Source organism: Caloenas nicobarica, chromosome 4 (genome assembly GCF_036013445.1).
Source record: "Caloenas nicobarica isolate bCalNic1 chromosome 4, bCalNic1.hap1, whole genome shotgun sequence".
NCBI lineage: Eukaryota > Metazoa > Chordata > Aves > Columbiformes > Columbidae > Caloenas > Caloenas nicobarica.
Genome location: NC_088248.1, coordinates 39,285,415 through 39,311,844, shown reverse-complemented (window position 1 = coordinate 39,311,844; position 26,430 = coordinate 39,285,415). Strand labels below are relative to the sequence as shown.

At 39.6% G+C, this 26,430-nt stretch overlaps 1 protein-coding gene across 2 annotated transcripts in view; it reads left to right on the top strand.

The window, feature by feature from the left end:
* The first annotated feature begins 211 nt into the window (after positions 1 to 211).
* Positions 212 to 26,430, top strand: part of SH3RF1 (SH3 domain containing ring finger 1) — an 89,168-nt gene continuing 62,949 nt past the window's right edge. For both annotated transcript variants that reach the window (XR_010606112.1, XM_065633647.1), the window contains exons 1-2: positions 212 to 337; positions 1,818 to 2,306. Coding sequence is in view for 1 of the 2 variants with exons in the window: in XM_065633647.1 (XP_065489719.1) it covers positions 1,920 to 2,306 (387 nt within the window). In the remaining variant the exon portion in view is untranslated. The remainder of the gene's footprint in view (positions 338 to 1,817; positions 2,307 to 26,430) is intronic.

Sequence of the window (26,430 nt, the reverse complement as noted above, 5' to 3'; positions counted from 1 at the left end):
CCCCCGCCAGCCGTCGCCCCACGGCACCTGGCGAGGGGGCGATGTGCGGGAAGGTGCGGCCGCCACGGCCCGGCCCCGCCCCCTCCCGTGAGGGGAGGCGCCGCCGCTGAGGGGAGGCGGCCCGGGCCGGGGGCCGCCCTCCCCGCGGCCCCCTCGGCGGGGCGGTGCCGGGCGGGGCGGTGCCGCCCCTCGCGTCAGCCCTGCGCGGCGGGCCGGGGAGGGGACGGGAGCGTCCGCGCTGCCGCGGCGGGAGAGGCACCGGTGGAGCCGGCGGCGGCTTCTCACGGGAACAAAGCGGGGGCGGCGCAGCCCCTCCGGCCCCCTGCGGCGCCGCACGGTGAGACCCGGGAGAGGGACGGGGAGGGGGGCGGTGCTCGGCCTCCCCAGGGACCCTCCCGCGCCCCCTGAGGGGCGGCTCGGCGCGGCGGAGGGGCCGCAGGCCCGACCCCCCGTTCCCCTCAGCGCCGCGGGGCGGGGTGACAGCCCTCCGCCCTGGGCCTGCCCCCGCTCCGCCGCCGCGGGATGCACCTCACGGGGGTGCCGGCCCCGCTCGCCGCTGTCCCCGGCGGGCCCGCGGAGCGGAGCGGACAGCCCGCCGCGGGGTCTGCCTGCCTGCGAATCGCTGTTAAGGGAGCGAGTGGGGAAGCAGAAATAATTAAGGCAGCCGCTGTGGACGCGGAGCCCGAGCGCAGGTGGGTGCAGGGGCCGGCGCCCCGACACGCGTCCGGCCCCCGGGGAGCCGAGCGAGCCGCTTCCGCAGGCCGGCGGCGGGGGCTGGGCGGAGGCGCTCAACTTCTCCCGGAGCCTGGCTCCGGCAGCCCCCGGGGGGTCGGACGGGGCTGCGCGGCTGACCGTGGCCGTGCCGCCGCGGGAAGCGCTGTGGCAGCGGCCGGGCCCGGGCGGGGGCTGCCCGGCCGCGCCGAGTCCGCGGGCGCGTAGCGGTGGCGACTGCCGAGCTCGACGAGCCGTTCTCTTCCCTGCGGAGCAGCCTGGCGTGACTTCCCGCAGAATGTTGTCTTCTAGAGGGCTTTTTGGTGGCGGGATTTATTTTCCCTCCCTTTTCCCAGCCCCTCGCTGCACACGGGCTGGCCGGGGGCTCGTCCCGGCCGCTGTGGCCGCACACGCAGCGCTCGCGTTGTCCTGGCGATGGGGCAGCGGCGCTTCCTGCTGTAAATCACTTCGCGATAGTTTTTGAAGCGCTTCCTAAAGGCGGCACTGGGATGAACCCTCTCGTTAAGTGTCTGTGGTAAGCTTAAAGCCCTGTGAGCTAAAGGCTGATGTGTGTAACGCGCTATTACTTTTCACAGAAATGGTATAAATGTAGTCTGCTCTTCTTGGCTTACTTTTGGCATAAATGTAATTCCCCTTGCTATGCCCTGTTGGTGTACGCTCTGTTTTGGACCAGGTTGTAGTTACCTTTGCTGTCTCGTTGTGGAAAAAGCTGATTTCAAATAAATGTTCAGCAATACCGGTCTATTAAGCAAGAACTATGAAAAGTAAGATTTGTTATAAAGTTGTACTGGGGATAGCTCTTCATTCTCGAGTAATTTAAGAAAATAGAATTACTCAAGATTAAAATTTATGGGGACTTGAATTTTAAAACCTTAGCTGTTAGCATTTGTTATGATTTACTTAAGTAGATAATGTAGATTGCTATTATTATTGCTATTTTTATGCCTCTCATTTATTGAAAATATCTACTGAATTAGTCTAAAGACCTTTTATTTTGCTCTTTGTGTGAACATCTTTATATAAGATAATCTTATTGATTCTTTTTCCTTTTGATTAATGCTTTTTTTCCCCTCAAAAAATTTCAGAGCATGGGCAGAAGAGGAATGGATGTAACATGATATCCTTGGAGTGCTCAAAACACACAAATTCTTCAAAGATTTGTTTTTTGGTTAAGTAATACAAAGAAAATGGATGAATCAGCTTTGCTGGATCTGTTGGAGTGTCCTGTTTGCTTAGAACGCCTTGATGCTTCTGCAAAAGTCTTGCCTTGCCAACACACGTTTTGTAAACGCTGTCTGCTGGGCATTGTGAGCTCTCGAAATGAGCTTCGATGCCCAGAGTGCAGGACTTTAGTGGACTGCAGCGTTGACGAACTTCCCAGTAATATTTTGCTTGTTAGACTACTGGATGGAATCAAACAGAGGCCACGCAAACCCGTGGCTGGTGGTGGGACTGGTAGCACAAATGCTTTAAGAGTCCCCATCAACACTGTAGCTAATAGCGGATCAAAGGACCTGCAGAGCTCTCAAGTTGGACAGCAGCAAAGGGTGCAAGCACGGAGCCCTCCTGTTAGGGTAAGTACAGTGTGATGATGGTGTTTTGTTGCAATCATACGTTTCCCTGCGCTGTTTCAGAATAGTTAATGGCCTCTGCTTCAGGCTGAGGGCAGTCCGATAGTAAATATGGCAACACAGGGTAGAATTGGTTTAGATTTCTAACAAACACATCAATATTCTTATCAAGAAGGAGAAGAAAAGCATCTTAATACCTCATTGTCTTATTAGAAGGAAGTCAAATACAAGAAGATAACTTATTTGGTAAGCTTAAGTAATTGTTAAGGATAAACATCTTGTAAAGAACACTTGAAATTGTTTTTGGTTTGTCAACTGCAAGATGAGAGATTTTTTTGGCTCTTGCGCTTTCTGTAATGGTTTTGTCTATCAGTAAATTTCCTTTGAATTAGATTTAATATATGTTAAACATGAGCAGGGGAGTTATGTCCTTGTTGAAGTCGATGAAGGTTTTGCAATTGGCTTCTAAGGACTACACTTTTACTTCTCTTCCTTGAAAATCTTTGAATGACTGCAGTCTGGTAAGTTATTTGTACTCTCAGTCTTCACTCCTCCTTAATTAGTTTTTCCTCAAAATGTTTTTTTCTAAGTGATTTAAAAAAATCTGTGTGCTGTGATGGGAAGACATTGCTTCTGTCTGTCCTTCCTAGGACCTATGCAACCTGTAGACTCTCTCATAGCTAATAATCAAGACTCAGTAGTCTCATTTATGGTTATCCATTCTAGAGCCTGTATCGGGAAGTATAATTTTATGAGATGACTGACTTTGCTCTATTTTATCTAATGACAAAGCAGATCAGCTTCTCCAAAAAGCCTTGCTGCCCACTTTGTGATGCTTGTGTATTCAAGGTTCCTGTGCTTGATGTGAAGTTTCTGAATGGTTTAGGTGGTTTTCTTATTGTGAAGTTTATTGTATTTTTAAGAAATGTTCTAAGGAATTCCAAGGGGAGGGCTTAAACAGAATGTGTATTTGACAGGACTCATCTTTATGCTAAAGTATAGCTGAGTGATTTAGTTTACTTACCCAAAGAAGGAAGCCTTACACTGATTTGTCCTCGGTTGTACTTACATAGTAGGAATCTCTCCAAAACATCTTAGATACACCTCTTCAGTTTGCATGAGGACTTAAAATACAGGTGTTCTTACATTAGATTGTATTGTTTTCGCTACTTGGTAGAGACTCTCATTTGGTTCTTTACTTTAGAATATAAAAATAATAATTATCATGCCAATTCCTGTTCAGTGAGTTTAGTTCTGTATATAGATTAATTGGTAAGGGAGGAGAGAACATGATGTGTTTGGTTCTCTTCTTTCAAAAGGTAAACCTTAAAAAATACTACAAAGAAGCTTCAGCAGCATCAAAACCAGTCTTGTCTTCTCCAGAACCTTAAGATGTTTACCGTGAAACCTTGCATTTGCAAAAGCTCTTCAGCTGAAAACAAAGCAAAGTACCCATATGACTTGTTTATATATTTTTGTGTCAACTGTTGTAAATAACTGTATATTTTCAGAGGCGACTTGCCCAAAAAGGCTTCCAGTGCAGCAATGTACTGCATATGTGAATGACTGCACTTCAGAGTTTCTCCAAGCCTTATTAGAAAAAATAAAACCGAATATGGAATATTCTGTCTCTTTTTTTTTTTTTCCCCAAATGTTCTATAATATCCTCTTGTGCAACATTTGCATTTCCAGATGTTGTAGAGAGTGGAAAGTGATAACATATGGAATGTTACTTCAGTTCATTAGTTATGCTGTACCATGTGCCACTAAAATTGTGACCATGTGCATTCCTCATGCAATTAACTGATACGCAGTGTATATTAGTGATAGACTTCAACATTTTACAATAAGTCTGAATATATCTTTGTTCCTGGGGTTTCACAGCCATTTCTGTTTTCTTTCCTTTGGGAGACAGGGAAAGACGATCTTCCCATCTTTTGTCCACTTTGTCCAGAGCCTTTTGTACTAGGAAGGCAGTATTTTTAAGAACACGAGCAGACTCTGAGGGATTAGAAGACAGAGATAACATGAACTTTTATTTTTCTCTATGAAAAGTCGTCTTATTAAAAAAAAAAAAGTCCAGAAAGCAAAATACTAATTTAATGGACAGTGTTGGAGTGAACGCCCTATGTGTTTTGCTAACTATAACATCAAGATGGTTGCAAATATGGTTTCTTTCTGGGAATTGGAGAGGAAAATCTGTTTCTAGATGAGCGGCAGAGTCAGATTTCCTAAACTAATTTTGCTGAAGGGGAACTAGTAAATGAAAGTTGCTGTTATGTTAAATGAAGTGAATGTGGATGAAGGCTGTCAAGTCATAAACATTCTGCTTATACCCTGAAGTAATACTAAGCTCATAAATGCCCTTTCAGAGGATGCCATAATTTTCAGGAAAGGTTAATATAGCATATACTGCAGCGTGACTTCCTGAACTGTATCAGTGACTATGGAGCTGCCAGCCCTGTTATTGCATGGTGCTATGTACATTGCATTCTCTATATGTATGTGGTGACACATGGCAATAAACAAACAAATGATTCCTTGAGTCTTAAAACTAATGAAGCTGGGTGGGTGGTGGGGATTAAAAAATGTGCCTTGTATCTCCCCCACTGCAATAACCCTGTTTCTTCCTGTAACCTCTATAATCTTTCACTGCTGTAACAGCAGCAATTTCTCCCTGCAAGTTCTTAACCTCTTTCAATTCCCTGCTATTTTGATGCATAAAGCCTTCTGCTATACCTGATGAAAAACTCTGATTGCTGACTGCCCAGCTCTTCTGTTCTGAGCAGCCAGTTTGCCTGGGAGAAGAAATAATAGTTACGGTCATGCTGCAGCTTTTTCTCTCTGTTATGGATGCTGATTTAATGCTTTTCTCTTCTTTTTTTTTTTTTTTTTTGGTGTAAGTGAAAACCCTCAGCTAGGTTGACAGCTTGGAAGAGCTGTAAGAACAGCAGCCAAATCTGCTTGGGACTGGTCATCAGGAGCAAGTTATTGAGGGCTGTTGAGGGACTGTGACCACATGAGTCTTGTTTCCTTCCAAAGAGCCTATGAAAAATTTCGGGTACTCACTTTGAAATTTATGCTCATATTATTCATCTTGTCATTTTCACAAAGTATGTCAAACAGGTATTATCTTAAGTTCCCTATGGCAGTTTAATAAGGGTGTGCTTATTGCAGGAGTCTTAAACATAGCTTTGTGCATAAGTTGATAGATGTTGAAGGGCTGTTCTAATTTCTCTGCTGTAGGATAGATTTAAGGTGATAAACATTTAGCTTTTCCCTTGAATTTTTATGTGCCTAAGACTTACCAGTTCTGCTAGTTTCTTTATAGTCGAAGTTTCTGAAGTTAGGGTTGTCTTCTCAGCAGAACTTAGAGCAGAGTTGTCTAGATAGTCTGAGATCTTATCACTGTTGAAAATATTTTTTATTAATGTTTTCAGCTGTTCACTGGACCGAGTGTAGGCAGGAAAAGATAAGTGAAGGGTTCAAGTGGTTTCCCTTTTCAAAAGAAAAGCATGAATAGCTCAAAACTTGGCTGTGCCTAATGGAGTTGATGCTTATGCTGAATAAGTATTGATGGTGTAATTTGAGTATATTATACAGTATGTCAGTGGAAAATCTTATTGAGAAATGATACAGTGCAGACAATGGAAAAGTCCTAAATCTTTTCCCTTTTTTCTTGTTTTTATTCTGGAAAGCTAATAGAAACCCCTGGTAATATGAGTTGTGATGAAGTCTTCTTGAAATGAGAGGGCAAAGGAACACTAAAGGCTATTAGAAGATGCTAATCTAGGTGTTAAAGAGGGCTTTCTGACTGCTTCAATAAATTCTTGCTCTGTGCATTCCTAAAACTCTGTTTTTCTGTCAAGAACCACTGACATCTGAGATGTTTGCAATGAATTATTTTAAACTGAAGAGGGAAGAAAACCCCACAAACAGAAGGTTGTTCCGTGAGTTTTCTGCTAATGCTCAGCTGTGTTGCATTGTAGCATAAACCCACATGTCCGCGTTCATGCTTGTGTAACACAGGAAAGCAACAGTAAAATTTTAAATTCCCACATCCATACTGCTGCAGCAGCAGGGGTCATTTGTGATCCAGTAGGCTTGCCTGGATACTGCCGAAGCGCAGCCACGTTCTCCTGCCCCAGCTGTGGTGTTTGAGCTTAGCACACAACTTGAGGCAGTAGGGATGATGGGCCACCTTCTGGTCTGTGAAAGCTTGAGCAGGTCAGTCTTCTCTGTCTGTTGGACTCAATGCATGATGTTAGCAATTGGTTTTCTTTTATCCGAACCAACCTGGAGAAATCAGCTCACACAGAGTTTGACTGTCTAGCAGGATTCAAAAACCTGGTAGGAGCTAAACAAGTGCTGCTGTTATAGCCACGGCACTTGCTGCCCTACTGAGATCCTAGCAAAACCTAGTTATCAAAGAAACTTCTTAATGATTAGAAGACATCAATGGGACTGAAGATGTGCATTCATAGACCAATAGCTTTATTAAAGGATTGAAAATAAATATGGAGATTGCCAAGCATAACAGCATGTGTAGATTAGAACAGATGTTTAAATAATCTCTGAACAAGGGTTAGCACAATAAAGCAGTACATAGAAATGTCATATCAATAAACATCTGCTAGTCAGGTACCCTTACAAGAGGCTCGCATTGTGATAAGGTATGCTGCTTTGGGGAAAATGTGGTTGTAGAAATATGCAAGAAACAGTCGCTGATGCAGCTAATTTCTTGGTTGGTATTTGTGATGGTAGACTGGAAAATCATTACCTGATGATACCTGATTTTGAGGATTGTATTTGTACAAATTTGTACAAAATCTACTTTCCTCCATATTTAAAAAAAAAAGACACAGAAGTGTATCTTATTTTTCTATGTGGAATTTTAATTATGTATTCCTGCATGTATTCCATACTATCAAAGTGAGGAGTGTCAAGGTGCAACTTAAACATGTGAAATATCTTAATTTGAGAATGCAGAGATAGGTGCCTATTCATAATCTGGGGTGATCATCAGAAAACATTTTGGGAAGTCTTTCTAAATTGCATATGCACGCTTTTGTTTCCTCTCATACTTTCTGAAATAGCAGATTCTGCTTTTACATTTACAATTGCTTGTACAATTTTAATTACTTCTCTGTAACACTTTTGTATCCTATGTTAAGCTAGATAAAATTTAATGGAGATTATAAATATAAAAAGAAAACAGACTGTCTCTCATGGTGTTAATGTGTTTCCTCTCTGAGATAAGTAATTAAGTAAAGAGAGGGAGGATAAGCAAAAGGAGGAATTGTGTCAGTATCCAAAGGCATTGGACTGGGATTGAGAGCTTCCGGGCTCGATTACTGGCTCTGCCACAGACATCCTTTATAACCTTGCACAGAGGCATTCAAAGCTCTTTGTGCCTCTGTTTCCCATCTGCAGATATGAGTGATAGTACTTCCTTTGTTTGATTCTCTATTTAAACTGTATACTCTTAAGGGCAGAGATTGACTTCTTTATTTTGGATGGATCTGTAGGGTATTTTACAATGGGTCCACAGTCTCAGTTGAGGTCAGTAGATACTGCTGCTCACTCTTTAAATTGTTGACTTCCACATTACTGGAGAGCTGTTCATAATCCATTTCCTGTACCAAAGATGTGCTTAGTGTTACACTGTTAAAATGAGTTCATTTTGTGTTTGGATGTTTAATAGGAAATCACACAAATACCTCAGTGAGGAAAAGCCAGACACTTAAAAAATCTGTGGAAGCTGGTGTTCCATTCTACAGCTAGAGAAGTCTGCATCCAACTGGCACACTGGTGTGTAGATTTGGATTTGGGTGGGTTTTGAAAAGAATAAAAAAAGAATATCTGATGTGAATGGTGTTGGTAGTACAGAAATATTTAATTCCATACTTTGAACCTTGATAGCAATCTTTACCTGCCAGCTAACATTAATCTGCTTGGTAAATTAGTTGTGAAACTAGTATAATCCCTTTATTTAGAAAATAAATAGGTTTTGAAGTAAGTTGATTTATAAACCAAAACTCAAATCCACAGTATTTGTGATACTTAAATATTTTCTTCAAGTTTGTTTCCAATAACTTTTTTTCTGGTTTATTAGTGGAAGATACTGTTGTATGATTACTTTGTTTTCAGGTGGAAAGGGAAGGGGGGCTGTTTTTATTTCCCTTTGTTTTCCAGTTTAATACTCCTTCATTTCTGTAGATTTATTTAAAACAGCCAACCTGAAATAAAATGGTGTCTTTTTTTTCCTCCGCTGTAATTTGGCTGATCAGTTACAGGTTATTGCTCAAAAAGCTTTGATCATTCAGAAAATTCCAAGTTCTGCGCAAAAAGGAAGTCTAAAGCCCTTACTTTTTAACAGGCCTGTGAAGGGGAGCAGGTTTTTTGACGAGAATAAAAATATTTTTTCTCATATTGCCACAGAAATAAAGTACCAATAAAATTACCTTACATAGGTGGTTAGCAAAGTCAGTCAGCAGTGCTGTTGCTGTGTTTCTGTAGCATAGTGCCTGGCTTTCTGCAATGGTGGGTACCTCTTGCTCAGCAGCTTCACAGCCATCCTGTGTGGCAGGAGGAGCTGAAGGGGCTGGTTGGGCTGGGGTCAGCTGGAAATCCTTCTCCTCCCCTCTCCTTTACCTGAGTGAAATGATTTCCACATGGTACTTCCTTTTCTTACCCGTGTTTAGTGTATGGATAGGAACTGTGGAAAACAGCAAGCCTGAAACTGCAGCTGTGATAATAAAACTGGAAACTCGTTATGTTCAATTGTTTGTCTTCCTTTTGGTGGACTTGCCCTTGTAGCACATTTGGCCTTCTCCTTATGATATGCTTAACACCTTCCTTGGTCTTGTCTTTGGCTCCATTGTTGTCCTGTATTCAAACATTCTCTCGCCTCTGATCTTAGTGTACTACTTCCAAGAAAAAGAAAACATATATCTTTCTTCCCACTTGTGTCCAATTTGTCATTGACTGTGTCAAACATAGGGAAAATAAAATATGCAATAAGAAAGAAAATGGTCTGAAGTATCTGGACTACAGACACTCTTGTGATATTTATGATTAAATCTGCCAAACGAATGAGGAGCATAAAGTGTACGTTAATATTACTGTATTGCTTAGCTTCCTTTGGTTCAAAAGTTTAATTTTTTTTCTTCTTTAAATCATTGCCTATATGCACGTTCTACTGTGGGTAAGAATGCATCTCTGTAATTAAAGCTGAGAAGTCATCTGGTCAGCCTTGTTCATACATACACCTTGTTACTGGTTGCAGGAAAGAAAAGTATACATCTCAGTATACATCTCAGTTCCTGCTAGATGCCTCTTTGTTAATAGGCAAAAAAGCATCACCTCAGAAAATCAGCATGAATTCTTGAGTCTGTTGTATTAGATCAGTTTCTTTGCTTCTCTTGTCATATTACTGAATCAGGATCTTTTTGGAGGTCAGGGTTTTTTGGACCGAGAATGACTGCTTTGAGGTGAGCTGGATAATTTTAGGAAGCGAGTGGCCTCGAGGTGGGACGATCACACATCCCAGGGAAGTAGTACTCCTTTCTGCTCATCTTATCTTTCTTCACCTTCCAAACTCATGAAGATTGCTTCAGCCTTTCTGATCTGTTTGAACAAGCAAACGGATACCTTGACTCTGGCATGGTGATGTCCTGTGTGTTACTTACAGATTTCCACCTTCCTATAGATCTAAGAGGGACAGGGGGAAAAAAGCTGCTTCAAAGCCAGCTTCTGAGAGAAGATGTGTGCTCCGTTACGAGCACCATGTTACAATTTTGTGCCACTAGTAGACTTCAGTTATACTTCAGTGTCTGCAGTCCAAGCCTGAAGCGTTAGGACGAGGAAGCAATAGCTCCACTACCCTAGAAGTCATTTGTTCTGCTCTGGTTTCCACCTGTATCAAATTCTGGCCCAGCAGTGCTGACAGTTGAAGTTATCATCTTGGCAGACATCTCCTAGACACAGCACTGTCTGTGCAACCAGAATCCTGCATGTAGAGGGGGAGATGGCAGCACCATCCTCTGTTTGATTGTCACTCTAACCAGGACTAGCCCCACTGCTTAGTGCCTTGCTGCACTGAGAGTGCCTGAATAACTGCTTTCATTTATTCTCGTCCCATAGATGTTGCTAGGACTGCCATGCAGTTTGGACATGAAGCCCCTAGCTGGTCTTGGTCAGCACAGGGGCAAACAGTTAAGCCTGTTTTCTCTTCTGCCTGCTCTTAAATGCCAGGAAATTGTCAGGACTTGGGAAGATGCTCTGGAGAAAAGGCCAATCACTCCAAAGAGAGAAACTGAGTCCAGTATTTGGAATTCTTTGATATATGATGCTTATATGCATATCATTAAAATGTCATTCAGTGTTTCCTGGAAACATGTGTATTTGGATTCTACAGTTGAGAGGAAGATGAAACACAGAAGTCAAAGTCAACTGTTCATGTTTCATTTACAGAGACTGTTGCCAAATTGTCTCAGAATCTCAGCCTGCTAGGTACGTGAAAATCGACTGTGGCGCATATGAGCAATCCACTATGGAAATAATTTATCTTTGTACCCTTAGAAGCTTAGGACTGTGACGCTCATTTGGCACTCGTTGTGTCACTCAAGCATGTGATTTATTATCCAGAGTTCAGTTATTGTAGCATAAGAGTATGAACACTTCAGAATTTTAAGTAATGTGATATCTTGTCTTGGTCCTCATTCCTATCTAATTTGGCCCTTGATTAATTCCTTGCCACCAACAACTATAGTATATGCACTTAAACTCTCAAGTATAAAAAAACAGAACCTGCAAGAAAGTGTCTGTTGTCCTAAAAATGAGAACAAGATGCTCTTGTCCACATGTGGTTGCTCGTTCTCTCTTGCATAGTAACTTTGAAACATTGCTGATATGCTCAGCCTTCTGCATATAATTTTAAAATTATGATGTAAATTGGTGTTCACTTTTTAATTGAACTAAAAATTCTGGTCTGATGCTTAACTGTTCTTTCCATCTTCCAAGTTGCCATGATTCTTCAGAGTGGAATATGGATTGTCTGGTTTTATTTTCTGTAAATGTGCAAAGTATATTTTTACAGTTCCTAGCTGGGAAGTATGCTATTAATCATAAATGCATTTTGATCAAAGGTAAGCATTTCAGTGCTGCTTAAAAATTCATACAGATCTCATTCTCCTCCTCTCTGAAGTGAAGGGGTGCTCCTAGTGTTGCACAGAAGATAAACCAGGCATCAGAGAGTGTCCTGTTGGACTTCTTGACACCTGAAGTGCTCACTCCTCAGTCTTTAGTGTTCCTTGGTTAATAACACTGAGTTTGTTTCGTGACATTAGTGTTGCGTTAAGGTGAGGCAACTCTACTCTTCTTTTTATGAAGGAAAGATGTGCATATTACCTCTCTTCCTCTTCTCGGCATCTACGCTTTCAAAATATAGATGTACATTAAAAGCTTTTTAAAGAACTGAAGCCCTGTTATATCTTGTGTGAATCACAGTTTTATAAGATGAGCTTTTGAAAAGCTCTGGTTAAAGAAAAAATATTCACTCCTACCAGACTTTCAAGCCGCTGAACAGAAGGAATGTAGTCTTACTTACACAGAGGAGCAAGAAGATCAATACTGAACAATTTGAAACAAGTCTCTTTGATTATTCTTTATTAGCATGCTATTTTAGATCTTTAGGCTATAGTCTGCATTTTGTTTCTATTAAAAAATTGGGGAAGAATGAGGCACTTGTGACTGATTAAAAAGTGTTAAGATGAAACGTATTCAGAGATAATCAGATGACGATCTGAGTTGGCATATATAGGGCATAGCTGTTCTAGAATCTTATTTTAAACAAATCCGGTAAAGGTGAGTTCAGTGCACTATGGTAATGTGCCTCTGAGTAAAGATTAAGCTTTTATTGCGAAGCTGAGAGCTTGCTAAAAGAAAACATCTCATGGACCTCTACATGTTCGTGGAGGTCAGTGCCCTGCTATCTCACATGGTCTTCTTTTTCATGAGCTAGATAAAGATCTGAGAGGAGACTCTTAAATCTTACCCACACTAGCAGAGGTAAGCCATTTTGAAAACCTGTTTAATTTAACACAGTTTTAAATCCACAGCCTTATTAAGTTAACAAGCCTTCAGCCTTGCTGCCAGGTTCTGTAATCTTCTTAGATCTTTGGTCTAAGCAGGGTAGGGACAGTCAATAAGTAGATGAATAGATAATCTTTCAGAAAACATATAGCTCTTCCAGAAATATGTGTTGATATCTACACTGAGTTTTTTGATAGGTTGAGAAGTGCTGATCTGAACTTTCATTGTGTACAAGACATACTACCACAGTACCTACAGCTAGAGAAAAAATTTGGAAGGACTATCACTTTGTTGCGTTGAGGAGGGAATGAAGGAGTTTTCTTTTAATGCATTAATTCCTGGTTTACAGCCCAATAAAATTAAGTTTGAATTTTAGAGTGGGGTAAATAAAAATAATGGTTTGTTTCCTTGCCATTATGCATATGAAGATTAAAAGCTTCTTTGTAGTTGTTTTACAAGCTGTCTTTGAGAATCTTTCAGGCAATCAGTAGTCTGTGGAACCAGAATTAAAAGACATTGTTTCCAGTGTAGGTTGGGGAATGACCTGTTGGAGAGCAGTATAGGGGAAAGGGACCTGGGGGTCCTGGTGGACAGCAGGATGACCATGAGCCAGCACTGTGCCCTTGTGGCCAAGAAGGCCAATGGCATCCTGGGGTGTATTAGAAGAGGGGTGGTTAGTAGGTCGAGAGAGAGGTTCTCCTTCCCCTCTACTCTGCCCTGGTGAGACCTCATCTGGAATATTGTGTCCAGTTCTGGGCCCCTCAGTTCAAGAAGGACAGGGAACTCCTGGAGAGAGTCCAGCGCAGGGCCACAAAGATGACTAAGGGAGTGGAGCATCTCTCTTATGAGGAAAGGCTGAGGGAGCTGGGTCTCTTTAGCTTGGAGAAGAGGAGACTGAGGGGTGACCTCATTAATGTTTATAAATATATAAAGGGTGGGTGTCACGAGGATGGAGCCAGGCTCTTCGCGGTGACAACCAATGATAGGACAAGAGGTAATGGGTTCAAACTGGAACACAGGAGGTTCCACTTAAATTTGAGAAGAAACTTCTTCACAGTGAGGGTGACGGAACACTGGAACAGGCTGCCCAGGGGGGTTGTGGATTCTCCTTCTCTGGAGACATTCAAAACCCGCCTGGACACCTTCCTGTGTAACCTCACCTAGGTGTTCCTGCTCCGGCAGGAGGATTGGACTAGATGATCTTTTGAGGTCCCTTCCAATCCCTAATGTTGTGTGTTTCTGTGATTCTGTGTGTGATTCTGTCATGCAGATAATGTGGTATTGGCCACCTCTACAGGCTGCATACTACTGCAGCTCAGTTTTGGCTCTTCCAGTCTTTTTGAACTTAAGCTGTGTCAGTCTCCTGAGCAAAGCTGCTGAGGTGGCAGAGCTGAAGGAAGGGAAAAACAGTTTATGGTGGAAGAAGACTAACTGCAGGATCCTTGCCGAATGGGTTCAACACAAGCACAGGAGCAGAGGAGGTGGATGTGGGGTGCAAGCCAGGTCTGGGAGATGCCAAGGGTGACCTTTGGCTGGAGAGGGAGGCAGAAGAACTGAGCACAGAGCAAGCAGATGACTGCTTTCGTGCCTCATATCTTGTGGAAAGAATGGGAGAAGGCCTCTGGGAGGAGATGACTGAACAGCAGAGAAACTTTAGTACTGGTGGGTGATAAAGACGTGAAAGGTCAAGTACTAAGGGAACAGAGGATAGTGAATTATGTTGAAAGAAAACTGTGGTAGGAGATTTGGAACATAGCAATGACAGATTGGATAAAAAATTATAGAGAAGCAAAGTGGATTGAGCAAATTAGTCTCTGCTCACTGGAATTGAACTAGAGACCTGGTGAGGTGGAGGTCCTGAAAGAACAACTTGAAAAGGTAGCTTGATGTTTGAGGAAGGTTGTAGAGAGCATCAAAATAAAAATGTTGATATGGAGGAGCTAGCTAGACAAGAGGTGAGAACAACAAAAATTAACTGTGTTGACTCACATGCCGTCTATATTCCTCCAGTATGTGTGTATTTTAATTTCAAAACACAGTGTATTTTATTTTTCATTGTTTATTTTGAAATAGTGTGTGATGTATTATGTGACACGTAGAGTATTTCAGTTCCAAAATGGTTGAAGAACTTCCTGTTCAGGACTGTGAGGATTTTTTCTGGCATATTTCTCAAGCATTTTGAGATTCTTCACTGGATTCTAAAAGTACAAATTTTACTGCCAATAAACTATTCTCACAGTTTTTATAGAACCAATAAGGCTATAAATTTTAATCTTCCATTCAATAAAATAAAGAATATTATAGGAAAAGGCAGACTAGTCTCCTTGGAATTGCTTTGAAATCAGAAAAGATTCTCAAACAAGGAGGGGAAAAAAGAAAAAGAACATTTGTGATTATTCTGATTTGGTGGCATTTTCTTTCACCTTGCTTCCATGTTTCCTCAGTCTTTTGTGTAGTCCTTCGGTTAGTAATAGCTGAAAATAAGGATGTAAACATCCTACCAGCATTACAGAGAGAATATGGCTACAGTCTTACACACCGGTCTTCAGTCGTGACAGAGAAGAAAAATGAATTTTGTGGGGCAGGTTCTCCAAGCAAAATAATATAATATTTTCAGTATGTTTTCAGACCCTTTGAGCAGCTCACCTTTCTGTAATATGCTTAAAAGGAGAACTATCTTTCTAGAATTACTTTTTCAAAATACATGATTTTTGTTCAGTAAGGGAGATTTTTGTTTATCTTTACTTTTACTAATAAGTGAAATTGGTTTTTTAGTGGAGAAATAGAATAGCTAGTGGGCTGTTTCTGGAAGCAGATTCCCAAAGCAGTTTATGATTTCAGGAAATGTTTCTCTTCTCATACTGAAACCTCTGAACCCAGGAAGAAACATAGGAGTCAATGAAAGCTGATTTCCAACTTCAGCTCCTGTTGTGGGTGTATGCTCTTCACTCAAGAAATCATACTTTTTCATATACTCAAGTCAGAATTATGTTGCTTGTGACAGGGAACTGATATAGTTTATAGTTCTGTGTTTGTTATTTTACCAGCTCCCTACCTTTAAAAGGAACAGCATAAAAAGTTGAAATGGATTTTAAATGGCACAGAACCGTAGAATTCTTTTGGTTGGAAAAGATCTTTAAGATCATAAAGTCAAACTGTTAACCTAATGTTGCCAAGTCCACCTCTAAACCATGTCCCTAAGAACCTCATCTACATGTCTTTTAAACACCTCCAGGGATGGTGTCTCCACCACTTCCCTGGGCAGCCTGTTCCAGTGCCTGACAACCCTTTCTGGGAAGAAGTTTTTCCCAATATCCAATCTAAACCTTCCCTGGTGCAACCTGAGGCCATTTCTTCTTGGCCTGTCACTTGTTATTTGGGAAAAGAGACTGACGCCCACCTCACTACAACCTCCTTTCAGGTAGCTGTAGACAGCAATAAGGGTTATTCTACTAGAGTATTATACAAAAAACAAACAAACAAAACCCACCACCAAAACACTTACAATACTATTGTTTCAAATTTTGAGTTTCCACTAGAGGAATCAAAGGAAGGAGATGTGTGTTAAACCAGCACAATTATCGAGAAGTGTTTGTGCCCTTTTTTTCCAGCAGCAATCACACAATTTTACGTGCAAACTCAGATGCCATTTCAAAAATACTCTCCGAGTAAAATTTTATGTAACATGGCATCCTTAGTCCTTTAAGAGCTTTTGAAATGTCTGCAGTGCACATGCCGTTAGGCTATACCACACAATTTCTCAGTTTTTTAATGTTGATGGGAATTACGACAGTTCATGAGAGCGATTGGTTGATGAAATGTATGCCTTCGTTGTTTGTTTTTTGTAGGCTGTGTTTGAGTGGTTGTATATTTTTGTCTGGAGTATAATGCTCAGTTCCCAAGTAAAGAGATCAGATTAGAAACGGTTAAAAAAGAAGAAATATAATTATTTTAGAGTAATAGAAGGGTTTGGATTTATAATATGCAGAGGTACAATCCTCAGAAGAACCCATGCGTGTGCAATTTTTCCTCTGCTTACAAGAAGATTTCGGTGCAGCTGCACTTAGATAATAGTCAGGTTCAAGCCCAGTCTCATGTAGCCAGATTGAAATCCAAGGTAGTTTATCTGAGTCAAACAGAAGCACTAACTTGGTCGTTGTGATTAGACATGTCTTGTGGCTCAAAAATTCTTTTAGTCTGTTATGCAGTAGTCACAGCAAATGCGATGGCTGGGTTTGGTTAGTCTTGCCTATAGTAAATTGAAAACGAAGTATTCCAAATCATTCGTTTCAAGCAAATGTTAAATAGTTACCTCCAGGAATTCTTTAGTTTTGTTTGCCTAAGATACCTTATGATGTTGGAGAAATCCTCTTCGTGCTTAAATAGAGAACCTCACCCTCAGATCTGGATGTTGGCTGCAGTCTCATTTAGGAAATCATGCCTCTCTCTCCACTAACTGCTATATACAACGTAAGGTTAGGACCTCACAACTTCCTAGAAACAGCATTTCATTCTTGGGAAGTCAAATACCTCTGGTTCTCAAAGCTAGAACATTAGTAAGAATCAGAAAGATTTCAGATAAGCTGTATGTGTTTAAAAACTCGGATTCACCATCTTTCCACGTGTTTCCTTTTGGCGAAGGAGCTAGAGCCAATGGAGCTTTTGGTGGAGTGTGGCTTTCTGACTTGGGGAAAACCTTTGCTTAGTACCAGGGCAGACCAAACTGGGAACAGTTTTGTCAGTGCCGCAGAGCTCTGGTTTTGGGTGCAGACTCCAGTTACTGAAGTCTACCCTGAATATACTGTGAGATGCCACACTGTGCTTTGGTTTTGGAGAAGGCTGTTGATTATTATTACGGTAAACGAATCTGAGTGTCTTGGTGGTGGTAATCAGTGGATGAAATAACATTTGATTTGTGCTATATTTTGAAAAAATAATACCTTTTGCTGTGTTCTTCTTTCTATTCAGCATATTAAATTTAATAGAAGAAATCTGTCCAAAGTGGTCTTACGTAAATATTCACTGTGCTTATAATTTTCAGGGTCTTGTGGCTATAGAAATAAAATTGCAGTTTTGAACTTTGCTATTAAAATATACATTGAAAAATATTCTGTTGGAATACAGAAGAGTGTTAATGCCTCCCATGAAAACAGATCTGGTAAAAATCAACAAGTACAGTAGCTGTCCTTCATAGAGGGACACTGGTCTTAGTGTTCCTGGGGTAGCTGAAGCAATAGAAGCTGCTGCTAATGGCACTGATCAGCAGAATACATGTGGAACAGGGGAGATGACCACATGAGGACTGATAAAACAGACCATAAATACCGGAGCTGGGTCATGGTTTAGTGCCTGAAGAATGGTGGCTTTTCTGAGAGAGGGTTAAAAAGAAGGAAAAAAATACTGTGCATGACCCAGCAAGGCAACAGACAACAGTGCAGAGAGCACAGGACTTGCTGGTAGCACCAACAATTGCAGAGTATGTGGGTGCTGGTTCTTGGTCATGTTACCATCAAAGAATCATGATTTTATGAATGCCATCGGTAAATACTATTTTGAATTCTCATTTTGCCTTTCTCATGAAGGTAAGCCAGCAGGGACCTATGAATGTTGGCTAGCTGTTCAGATCAAGGGCTAACAAATACTTTGTATCTTACCTTTTTTGCTTTTTGTTTGTCTTTGCACATAAGGTTTTCAAAAGACGCCGGAAGAAATATAATGGGATGCCGAAGTCCCGTGGTTTTTTTCTGTTTTGTCATTTTGTCAGTACGCCTTATTAAATCACCTTAATTAAGGTAATTCAGCCTTTGGTTCAGTATTTAGCATACTGTGAAGATTGGTGCTGGTGATCATAGTGGCTTAATCATGTAGGTTTTGGCTCCTCTTTCTAAAATGGAACTTGTTCTGCTCTGTGAAAATGAAATATTCACTGGAAAAAGAATGAAAACCCAGCTACCCACATCCCAAGTGAGTGCTTGGGTCATTGCGTCTGGCGAATTGTTTTGCTGTCCCTTTCTGTGCTGTAACAGAGGTCAAGGGAAATTCATGCCGAGACATCTGTGCTTTGGTGTTTGGATCTCATGTCATGTTGGATCATGTATTGCAGGTCCTAATGACACTTCTGATGGAAATAGCACCTTTTTATTTTTTTTTTTTTAATCTCTTTGTTCGTGTCCTCAGTGAATTATTTTGTGAAATAAAATAATTCGGATTGTATATTTTGTCTAGAAAGCACAAAATTAAGTATGGCTTGAAGTGTGGTTTTCCACTGTTTTTTGACTATCATACAGGGAATGTAACAATTGTTTGTGTTGGCTTAGCTGTGATATTTCTCTTCACATTTTCCTCTGTAATTTAAAGATGAGATTAATTTAGGAGAAAGTAGTTTGTTTCTGACTTCTGTTTTCAATGAGAAAGTTGTATCTCTTGGGATACACTTTCAGATGTCGGAGCATTACTGTTTTGAAAGAAACTAATATTTATCAAAGCATAAATTAAGGCTTTTTCACAAGTTAAATTGCTTTTAAAAAGACAGCTTTAACAGCATACATGACTTTGAATATTACATTTCAGGTTAGCTACATCTCTCGGATCTTGTGGGGATTATATGTCTGCTATGGAATTTGAAGGAAAAATAACAAAAATAGTAATTTCAGTGTAATAGTATTCCCTGAAAAATAATAATAACAAGCAGATTGCATTGAGATGTATGTGCCCTTCAGTTTTTCATATGACCTAACACATCGTATCTAGCCTTTCACTTTTTTCCAATTCAGTGTTCTTCTCTACAATAAGAAATGAGTGTCAGGTATGTTCTTTCTAGGTGGTAAAAAACCTGATTAAATATTATGTGCTTTATGTTATAGCACAAAGTGTTTGGAAGCCCGAGTAGAGAATCTGCATCTAAAAAGAATCACTAAGCAATGTAATATTCCTTTGCTTCCTTTTTTAAAAAAGCAAAATAGAACCACAGACTTCTACCTCCAAGGAGAAAGAACAACTGAGGCTGTCCAAATGTAGTATTACTAGGAAGTACAAGGACGTGCTCATATTACGGCTCTAGATGAAGACTAACTGTTCTACTTGACGCATGCAGATGAGGGCATAGAAGTGACTGTAATGTGCTATATAAAATGTTGGCACTAGAAAGCTGAACTGCTGGTGTGTAGAAATCATCCCTTTGTTCTTTCCGTATTCTTCATTTACTTTGTACAATATTTCAAATAGAAAGCAAGACTAGGATGTTTATGGGTGTATTTTACTGTTTGCTTTTTTAAATAAAACTGCTTTTTATGTATCAGTTGATTATTTTTAATGCAAATTACTTTTATGTATTGCTCGAGTTTATTTTTTTAATCTCTTTTGTATTCAAGGTGCTTCCGTGATGATTGTCTTATTGCAGCTGTAATGATTCTTAAACTCATAGCTTGTTGCAATTTGTGTCAACCATTTAATATAATTTTGAATTTAGAAATGTGCTCACCCAGCAGACCATGCACAGAAAGGTCTGCTGGGCTGGCTTGGCACCCCCTGGTCTAATCTATTCACGAATAATTAGTACAAGCATTACGGATCGTTCCAGCCAGGCAGCATTAACACCAAGTTTCTAAGAAACCTCTCGCGTCTGGTTGTGTTTCATTAGTGTTGGCAGCGCTGGGAGCAGAGGAGTGAGCTGCCAAGGGTGCTACCCGGGGCTGACCCAGGCCGTTCTTGGCTGGGGGGAACCCAAAACACTGGAGTTGAGCTTACATCAGCAGTCTGCTTTAGATATTCCTTGGACCAAGGGCAGAATTAGGAGAAATTCTTACTGTAAATGAAGTTGTGCTGGAAGCTTCTCTGAAGTGAATCATCTCTTGAATGGACAAGACCATTAAATGCCAGTTCAATCCACCAGCGTTTTCTCGTGTCTGTTTTTAGTGTTTGGATTTTTCAGTTTGTAACAATAACACTGCGATGAAATGTGCCACCAAGGCATATCAAAACTGCTGTGGCTGTCAAAAACTAAGTGTAGCCTTTAGCACTTCAACAGTAAAACTAAGCTATTCATTTATCTCTTAATCTAATATGTTGCTGAGATGAGAAAGAACTGTTAATAAGCAGTGGAGTCTTTGTGGGTATAGACTTAATACTAGTAGATTTAACGGTAAAGCTTATTAATGGAAGTCTTGCCCCACACTTGGTCTTGTTAAAATTCAGTGTGCTTTCCATGATAATTATTGGTGAGAGAGATCTTAATTTAAATGTTATTTTCTGAAACTAATTTTAGGCACTTTTCTTTTTCAGCAGACATATGTTTATCCCACATACTGTTCTGCAGAAACCTGTTGTTGCAGTGAGGTGGACGACATCAAATTTGGCTCTCACCCAATTGTGTTTATATTCTTACGTTCTTTTGCTAGACTGACAAAAAATTGGCTGTTAAGGTGCTAGATACTGCAGCTTTGCTTGAATAGCTGAGCTTTGATTTACATTTCCCAGTGACTGGTATTCCAAAAGGGACCCACTGCGGGTAGCCCATAGGTAGCACTGAAAAGCAGCATGTCTGAAATTCTGCCTCTTCATAACTGAGTGAGCTGATTCTGGGATGTAGAGGGCTATTTCACTGCTATTGACAGTTTGAAGTCTTCTAGAGTTGAATGGTTATGTTGATGATTCCTTCAAAAGTTATTTTTTTCTTTAAGAACAAAAACTCCCCCCAAAATAGGGCACTCAGCGACAGCAAAAAAAACCCACCCGGCATTTCAGTGACGTGAGCACTTCCCAAAATAAATTGATCTTTTCTCAGTTTGTGGAGCTGTAGACTCTTCTGCTTCTGCTTTTGGAGAGTGGGCACTGTCCACCCGCCTACAGGCTGAAGAGCTGTAAAGTGTCTTGTTTGGGTCATGCCAGAAAAAAATGTTGTTTGACTCAATTATTAAAGGTCAGTAAATAATGAACAGGCAGTAAGGCAGCTCCCAGGGTTGATACGCGTCTCTGCTCCAAGATCTTATATATTTAATATTGCTTGAGAACAAACACCTTCAAATCAGCACAAGGGATGGTATTCTGGCCTTGATTTCTCAAAGGCAAAATCGAAGTTTGCTTTCATGTTCAGTGTGGTGAGTGTCGTAAGTGCTACTGGTGGCAAGATGATAAAATTCTGATACAATACAGTTGAAATAGGTATAAGGTAGTAAAAAGTGAATTTTTAAATCAGACACAAGAGCATGAAACAGCCATAGCTAAAGATAGTGTGTAGACTGAGTACTGTATGGTAGGTCAAATGTTATCAAATCACTTGAATGTTAAGTGGTTCTCCACTTACAGTGAGAAAAGTATTTTCCTTGAGTTTTTACAGGTTGTTTTTGTTGTTGTTGTTTTATCTTTTTTTGCTTCTTAATAAACATCTCAGTTACTTTTAGAGGTCAGAGTTTTAAAAACAAATTTTAAATTAATGCCTGACAGTACTTAGAGTAACCTGGATTTCGCAAATGAAAATCAGTTTATTTGATTAACTCAAATAGAAGGTGGAAGGGAAAGAGGTGCCAGCGTGCTAATGAGAGTTGCCTCTAGTGACTTTACCATCTTAGTTTTTTAAGATAACTTGTATTTTCTTTCAGATACTGTGTTTGTATTCAACAATAACTTTTTGTTTCAATACTCAAAATTTTGACTGAAAACATATTTTACTATGCGCCTTTTAAAAGTCAATACCGGCTAATATAAAATAATGTGAGATTAAATATTTTTTGGCATAGATGATGTTCTATGCTGCTAGTGGTACTCAGTTTCCTTTCAAATTGTGTGAGAGAGAAATCCCTGATGAAAGAAAACCTAATGTGTCAGAAGCTTAGAGAGCTTAGGGTTCCAAGCTACTGTAGAAATTGCTGCTTTTAGTAGCGTTTCTGACTCAGGAATTATTTGGCGAATTACTGGGTCAAAAGTGATGAGCTATTCTGTAGTTCCTGCCCCTAAATTATTCTAAGGTGTGGCAGTGATTGAACTATGCACGTTGCTTTCTTCATCTTGATTGGCATGGTCTCATTTATAAATTAATATGTGGATGAAGGAGCTTGGAACAGTAGGTTAAATTATAGTCTTAAGTGGTATAAATAAGGAAAGAGCCACTGGATCTATCAAAATTTCAGGTCTGTGTCCACATCTTACTACGTATCTTAAAAATCCAGCTCTTAAAAATATGACTTGAGTAGTAAGATTACAAAATTATTAACAACTAATTTCTGCAGTGACAAAATAAATATTTCTTGTTTTCTAAAAGTGTATAAGTGAAGATACTGAAAATAGCTTTCACTGTGCTAGCACTGCACACAACTGTTGAAAAGGCACAATAAGCTATTAGTAAGAATTGCAGTTTTCTTATTAGCAATTCACTTGGTAGATAAACCTATGGTAAATTATATTTCTTTATAGAAGAGGTGATGCAAACATTCCCAGGGTTTTTTGAATTGAGGGATAAGAAATAGTATTTTACTAGTTTCACCTAAAAATATATCTGCATCTAAAGAATGACCTTTTTTTCCTGGTGTGCGTGTTTGTTTGGTTTGGGGTTTTTGTTTTGGTTTGTGTGGGTTTTTTGATTGTTTATTTTGTTTTTTTTTTTCTTGCCATTGGATTTTCCATTCTAGTCTGAGCCCTTGATAGAAAGATCATATTATGATACCAAAATACTTTATAAAATATATTATTTAATGATTTGGATTGCCATTTAGATTGTGTTTCCAGCAGACGGGGAGATAAGAGCTGTAATTCTCAACAAGTACCTCCAAGGAGAGTTAGATTGAATGTGATTCACAAGACTGTGCTCATAATCAAGATGTATTTTAAATATCAGTCGTTTGTTTTTTAACTTTCCTTCTCTGTTAAACCTTCTTATCAGAGTAGTTTATCTTACTGTCCATTGTGGTAAGTATAGCAAGCTGTGAAAAGAACATGTTTCAGAGGTATGATTGAAGCCCATTATTTCCTTTCAAACAAATAACAGATTGTACTAGAAAGTTGATTTCACTTCAGTATGTGAGTGCAGGTGGAGGCACATTGACACTGTCAGCTTACTCCTATACTCAGTAGTCAGTGCATTCATACATTCATAAATATTGGCATATTTTTGTTTTCAGCCAATGTTACATATTCAAGATACCTCTTAATACACTATCTGTCCAACACTCGTGTATTCCCTACCATATTGGGAGTTCTCTTTGGTTTTACATACATGCACAGATCTTTCTAGTGCTACACAGTGTGGCTGGGATCCTTATGTTTGAGAAACCATTAGAGGTGGATCACCATCTCCAGTATACTTTTTGCTGCGGTAAGCTCAAATACACATATTGAATAAATGTGGTTTGTTTTGGGAACAAATAATGAAATGTTATATTGTGAAATTAGATAGTGTGATCTGTTTATCAAAAAAAAAATGCGCTTTTTATTTCATGGGCAGATGAAAAGAGAAATACTGGGCAAGGTTAATCTCTGTCCAGTGCTATTTCCAATAAACTCTTTCATGGTGGTTGTATAACTTTATTCTGTTTATTCCCAGCTAAGGTTATTACTTCTTTTTTTGGTTTCTATTTATCAGTTTGGTTTTGTTTTCATTTGCTCATGGACTCGTACTTTTGAAAGGAAAAGCGAATTAAATGTACTACTTTGGGGAAAAGGAGTCAACTCCAGCTGAATTTGCTGAATGAGATGGTCTTGTATCGCAGCTTTAGAGTGAATCTAACAGTATTCTTTCAGTTCAGGTTCATGTGGTCAAGGTTGCTCAGCCATATTGAAGTATGGCAGTGCTTGAATTCAATAAAATTTGTATCTTGCAAGAGAGAGTGTTCTGGGTAAGCTGTGGAGGTTTTGTGGCTTTTCGAAGGCTCGCGTGGAGTTTTGCATCATGGAAAAGACAAAAAAAATGGAAGCACTTAAAAAATCTGAAAATTATGGGATGAATTCAGAAACATTGATTTTTTTTTTTTTTTTGCCCTCAATAATAAAATGCAATAATGAATGTTACGTTGTAGTTAAGACTTTGAGATGCTGTTAAGTCCCAGCTCTTAAGCTGAAATGTGACGTTGGGCAAATCACTGAGTCCCTCTGTGAGCTGAATCATGATCTTTGACAGGTTTATCTGTGGCAATTTAAACTGTTATCACTCCTGCCTTCTGCTGAAGGTTACTGACAAAGGCAGTTCAGGCCCATTGGCAGGTTCTGAACTATTTCTGCTGATGAGCTACCACAGGGGCTTTTTTCCTCCTGTCCTTGCCAAATGTACAACTATCTTCGGCAGGGAAGTGGAGTAGAAAATAGAGGCAATAACATTTTAGATGCTGGAGTTATGTCTTCCAGAGAGGATGAATTAGTCATTAGTGCTTGATCTGAGAAATTGGTATAGCACCTTTTTTTTTTTTTTTTTAAACTTTGTCCACTTCTTATTTAATTTGTACCCAAGATCGACGGGGGTCAGAAATCTTCTTGTGCTGCATTTAGCTATTGAAGTGAAGGTACATCCAAGTGCCCTAAAAGATAAATAATGCATTTCTTTATCTTTTGCAATTAAATCTATCGGTTGTTGTAATTTGCAGAAGGCTTGCTGAAGTCAATTATTTTTCATTTATTAAATACATGAAATGTGCTTTATTTTATGCTAAACTTCTACCCAAAAAATTATTATACCCAAAGCAAGTCTTAAAAGTAGTACAGTTTTACATAAGAAGGTATTTGTTACTGAAATTGTAATTTACTGATGGCAATGGTGGACTTGCATTGCTAAAGCAATTAATTTGATTACTAGTAGGAGCAAACAGAAGTAGAGCTGGTTTGTTTGAACGTGATTTTTCTAATTGTATTTTGAGGCCTAACTTGATTTTTTTAAAAAAATCTTTTTCCAAGTAGCAAGTGGAGCAGATCTGTTTTCTGTTGGAAACTTGTCATTCAAAAACCCCTGCATCTCTCTTTCTCTTTTTTAATGAAACGAGCACATATAATTTGTATACTTACAAAACGTTTTGTTTCTAACACATTTAGATCTCCTTTGTGGGTACAATAGATAAGAAATCTCAAACATGGAAGTATTGCATATTGATGGTGTTTATGCTAGAATATTGTGTGGTATTTTTCAGATGATATATCTTGCTCTTGAACTCTGTAACACAAGAAATTAAGGTTGCTTACTCATAAATGAGTTCTTAAAGATTGTATCTACACGCTTGCTGAAACAGAAACCCTCATACTGATGAAATGGAATGAATAGAAATTTCCCAATGGCAAGCGGAGTTTCAAAAGAACATAGGCAAGTCTTGACAAAATTGGTTACAAACCCCTTGTAGATTATAGCAATATAAATCAGATTTTTTTAGCATAAATTAGATTAACTGTATAGGGTGCTGTGTTTGTGAATGGCTTTTTAATTAGTGTTCAAGTATTTCTATTATACATTCAGTAAACAGAAAAATGGTCTCATTCTAGCTGTATGTGTACAGCTTTACTAATATGTGGTTGAGTATTCACCTCAAAGTTTTAATTAAACTTGCATACGGTCTTGTCTTTAGCCTTTTTCCTCTGTAATTCTTAGTTCCTTGCATTATGTCATCTTGCAGTACAGTTTTTAAAACCTTGGATGCATGTGTGTTTTGATTTACTCTGCTTAGATCAGTAAAACCTTAATCAGTCACATGACAGGTAGAAAATCACTGCAGAGCATGCGGTGGGTTAAGTACAGTACCTCACAGTAGTAGTAAAAATCTGAAAACAAGACTAGCAAGTTTTGACATAAAGTTTTCTGTATGTTATAATACATAATAGCAAAGAATCGAGTTTCTCTGCCTGAGTAATTTCTTTTTTTTTCTTTTTTTAGAGTTTAGCTGTACAAATTTAACTTTGTATTGATTGTTTCCTAAGATATGTGGTAGATAAATAGGTTTATTCTAATTGGTTTGCTACCATTTGCAAAAATATTGTTTATTTTTTTTTCTTCCCTTGGCATTGTGCTTTTTTGAAGGCCAGATATTGTTAAATTAATCAGTAATAAGCATGATTTACCCATAGAGCT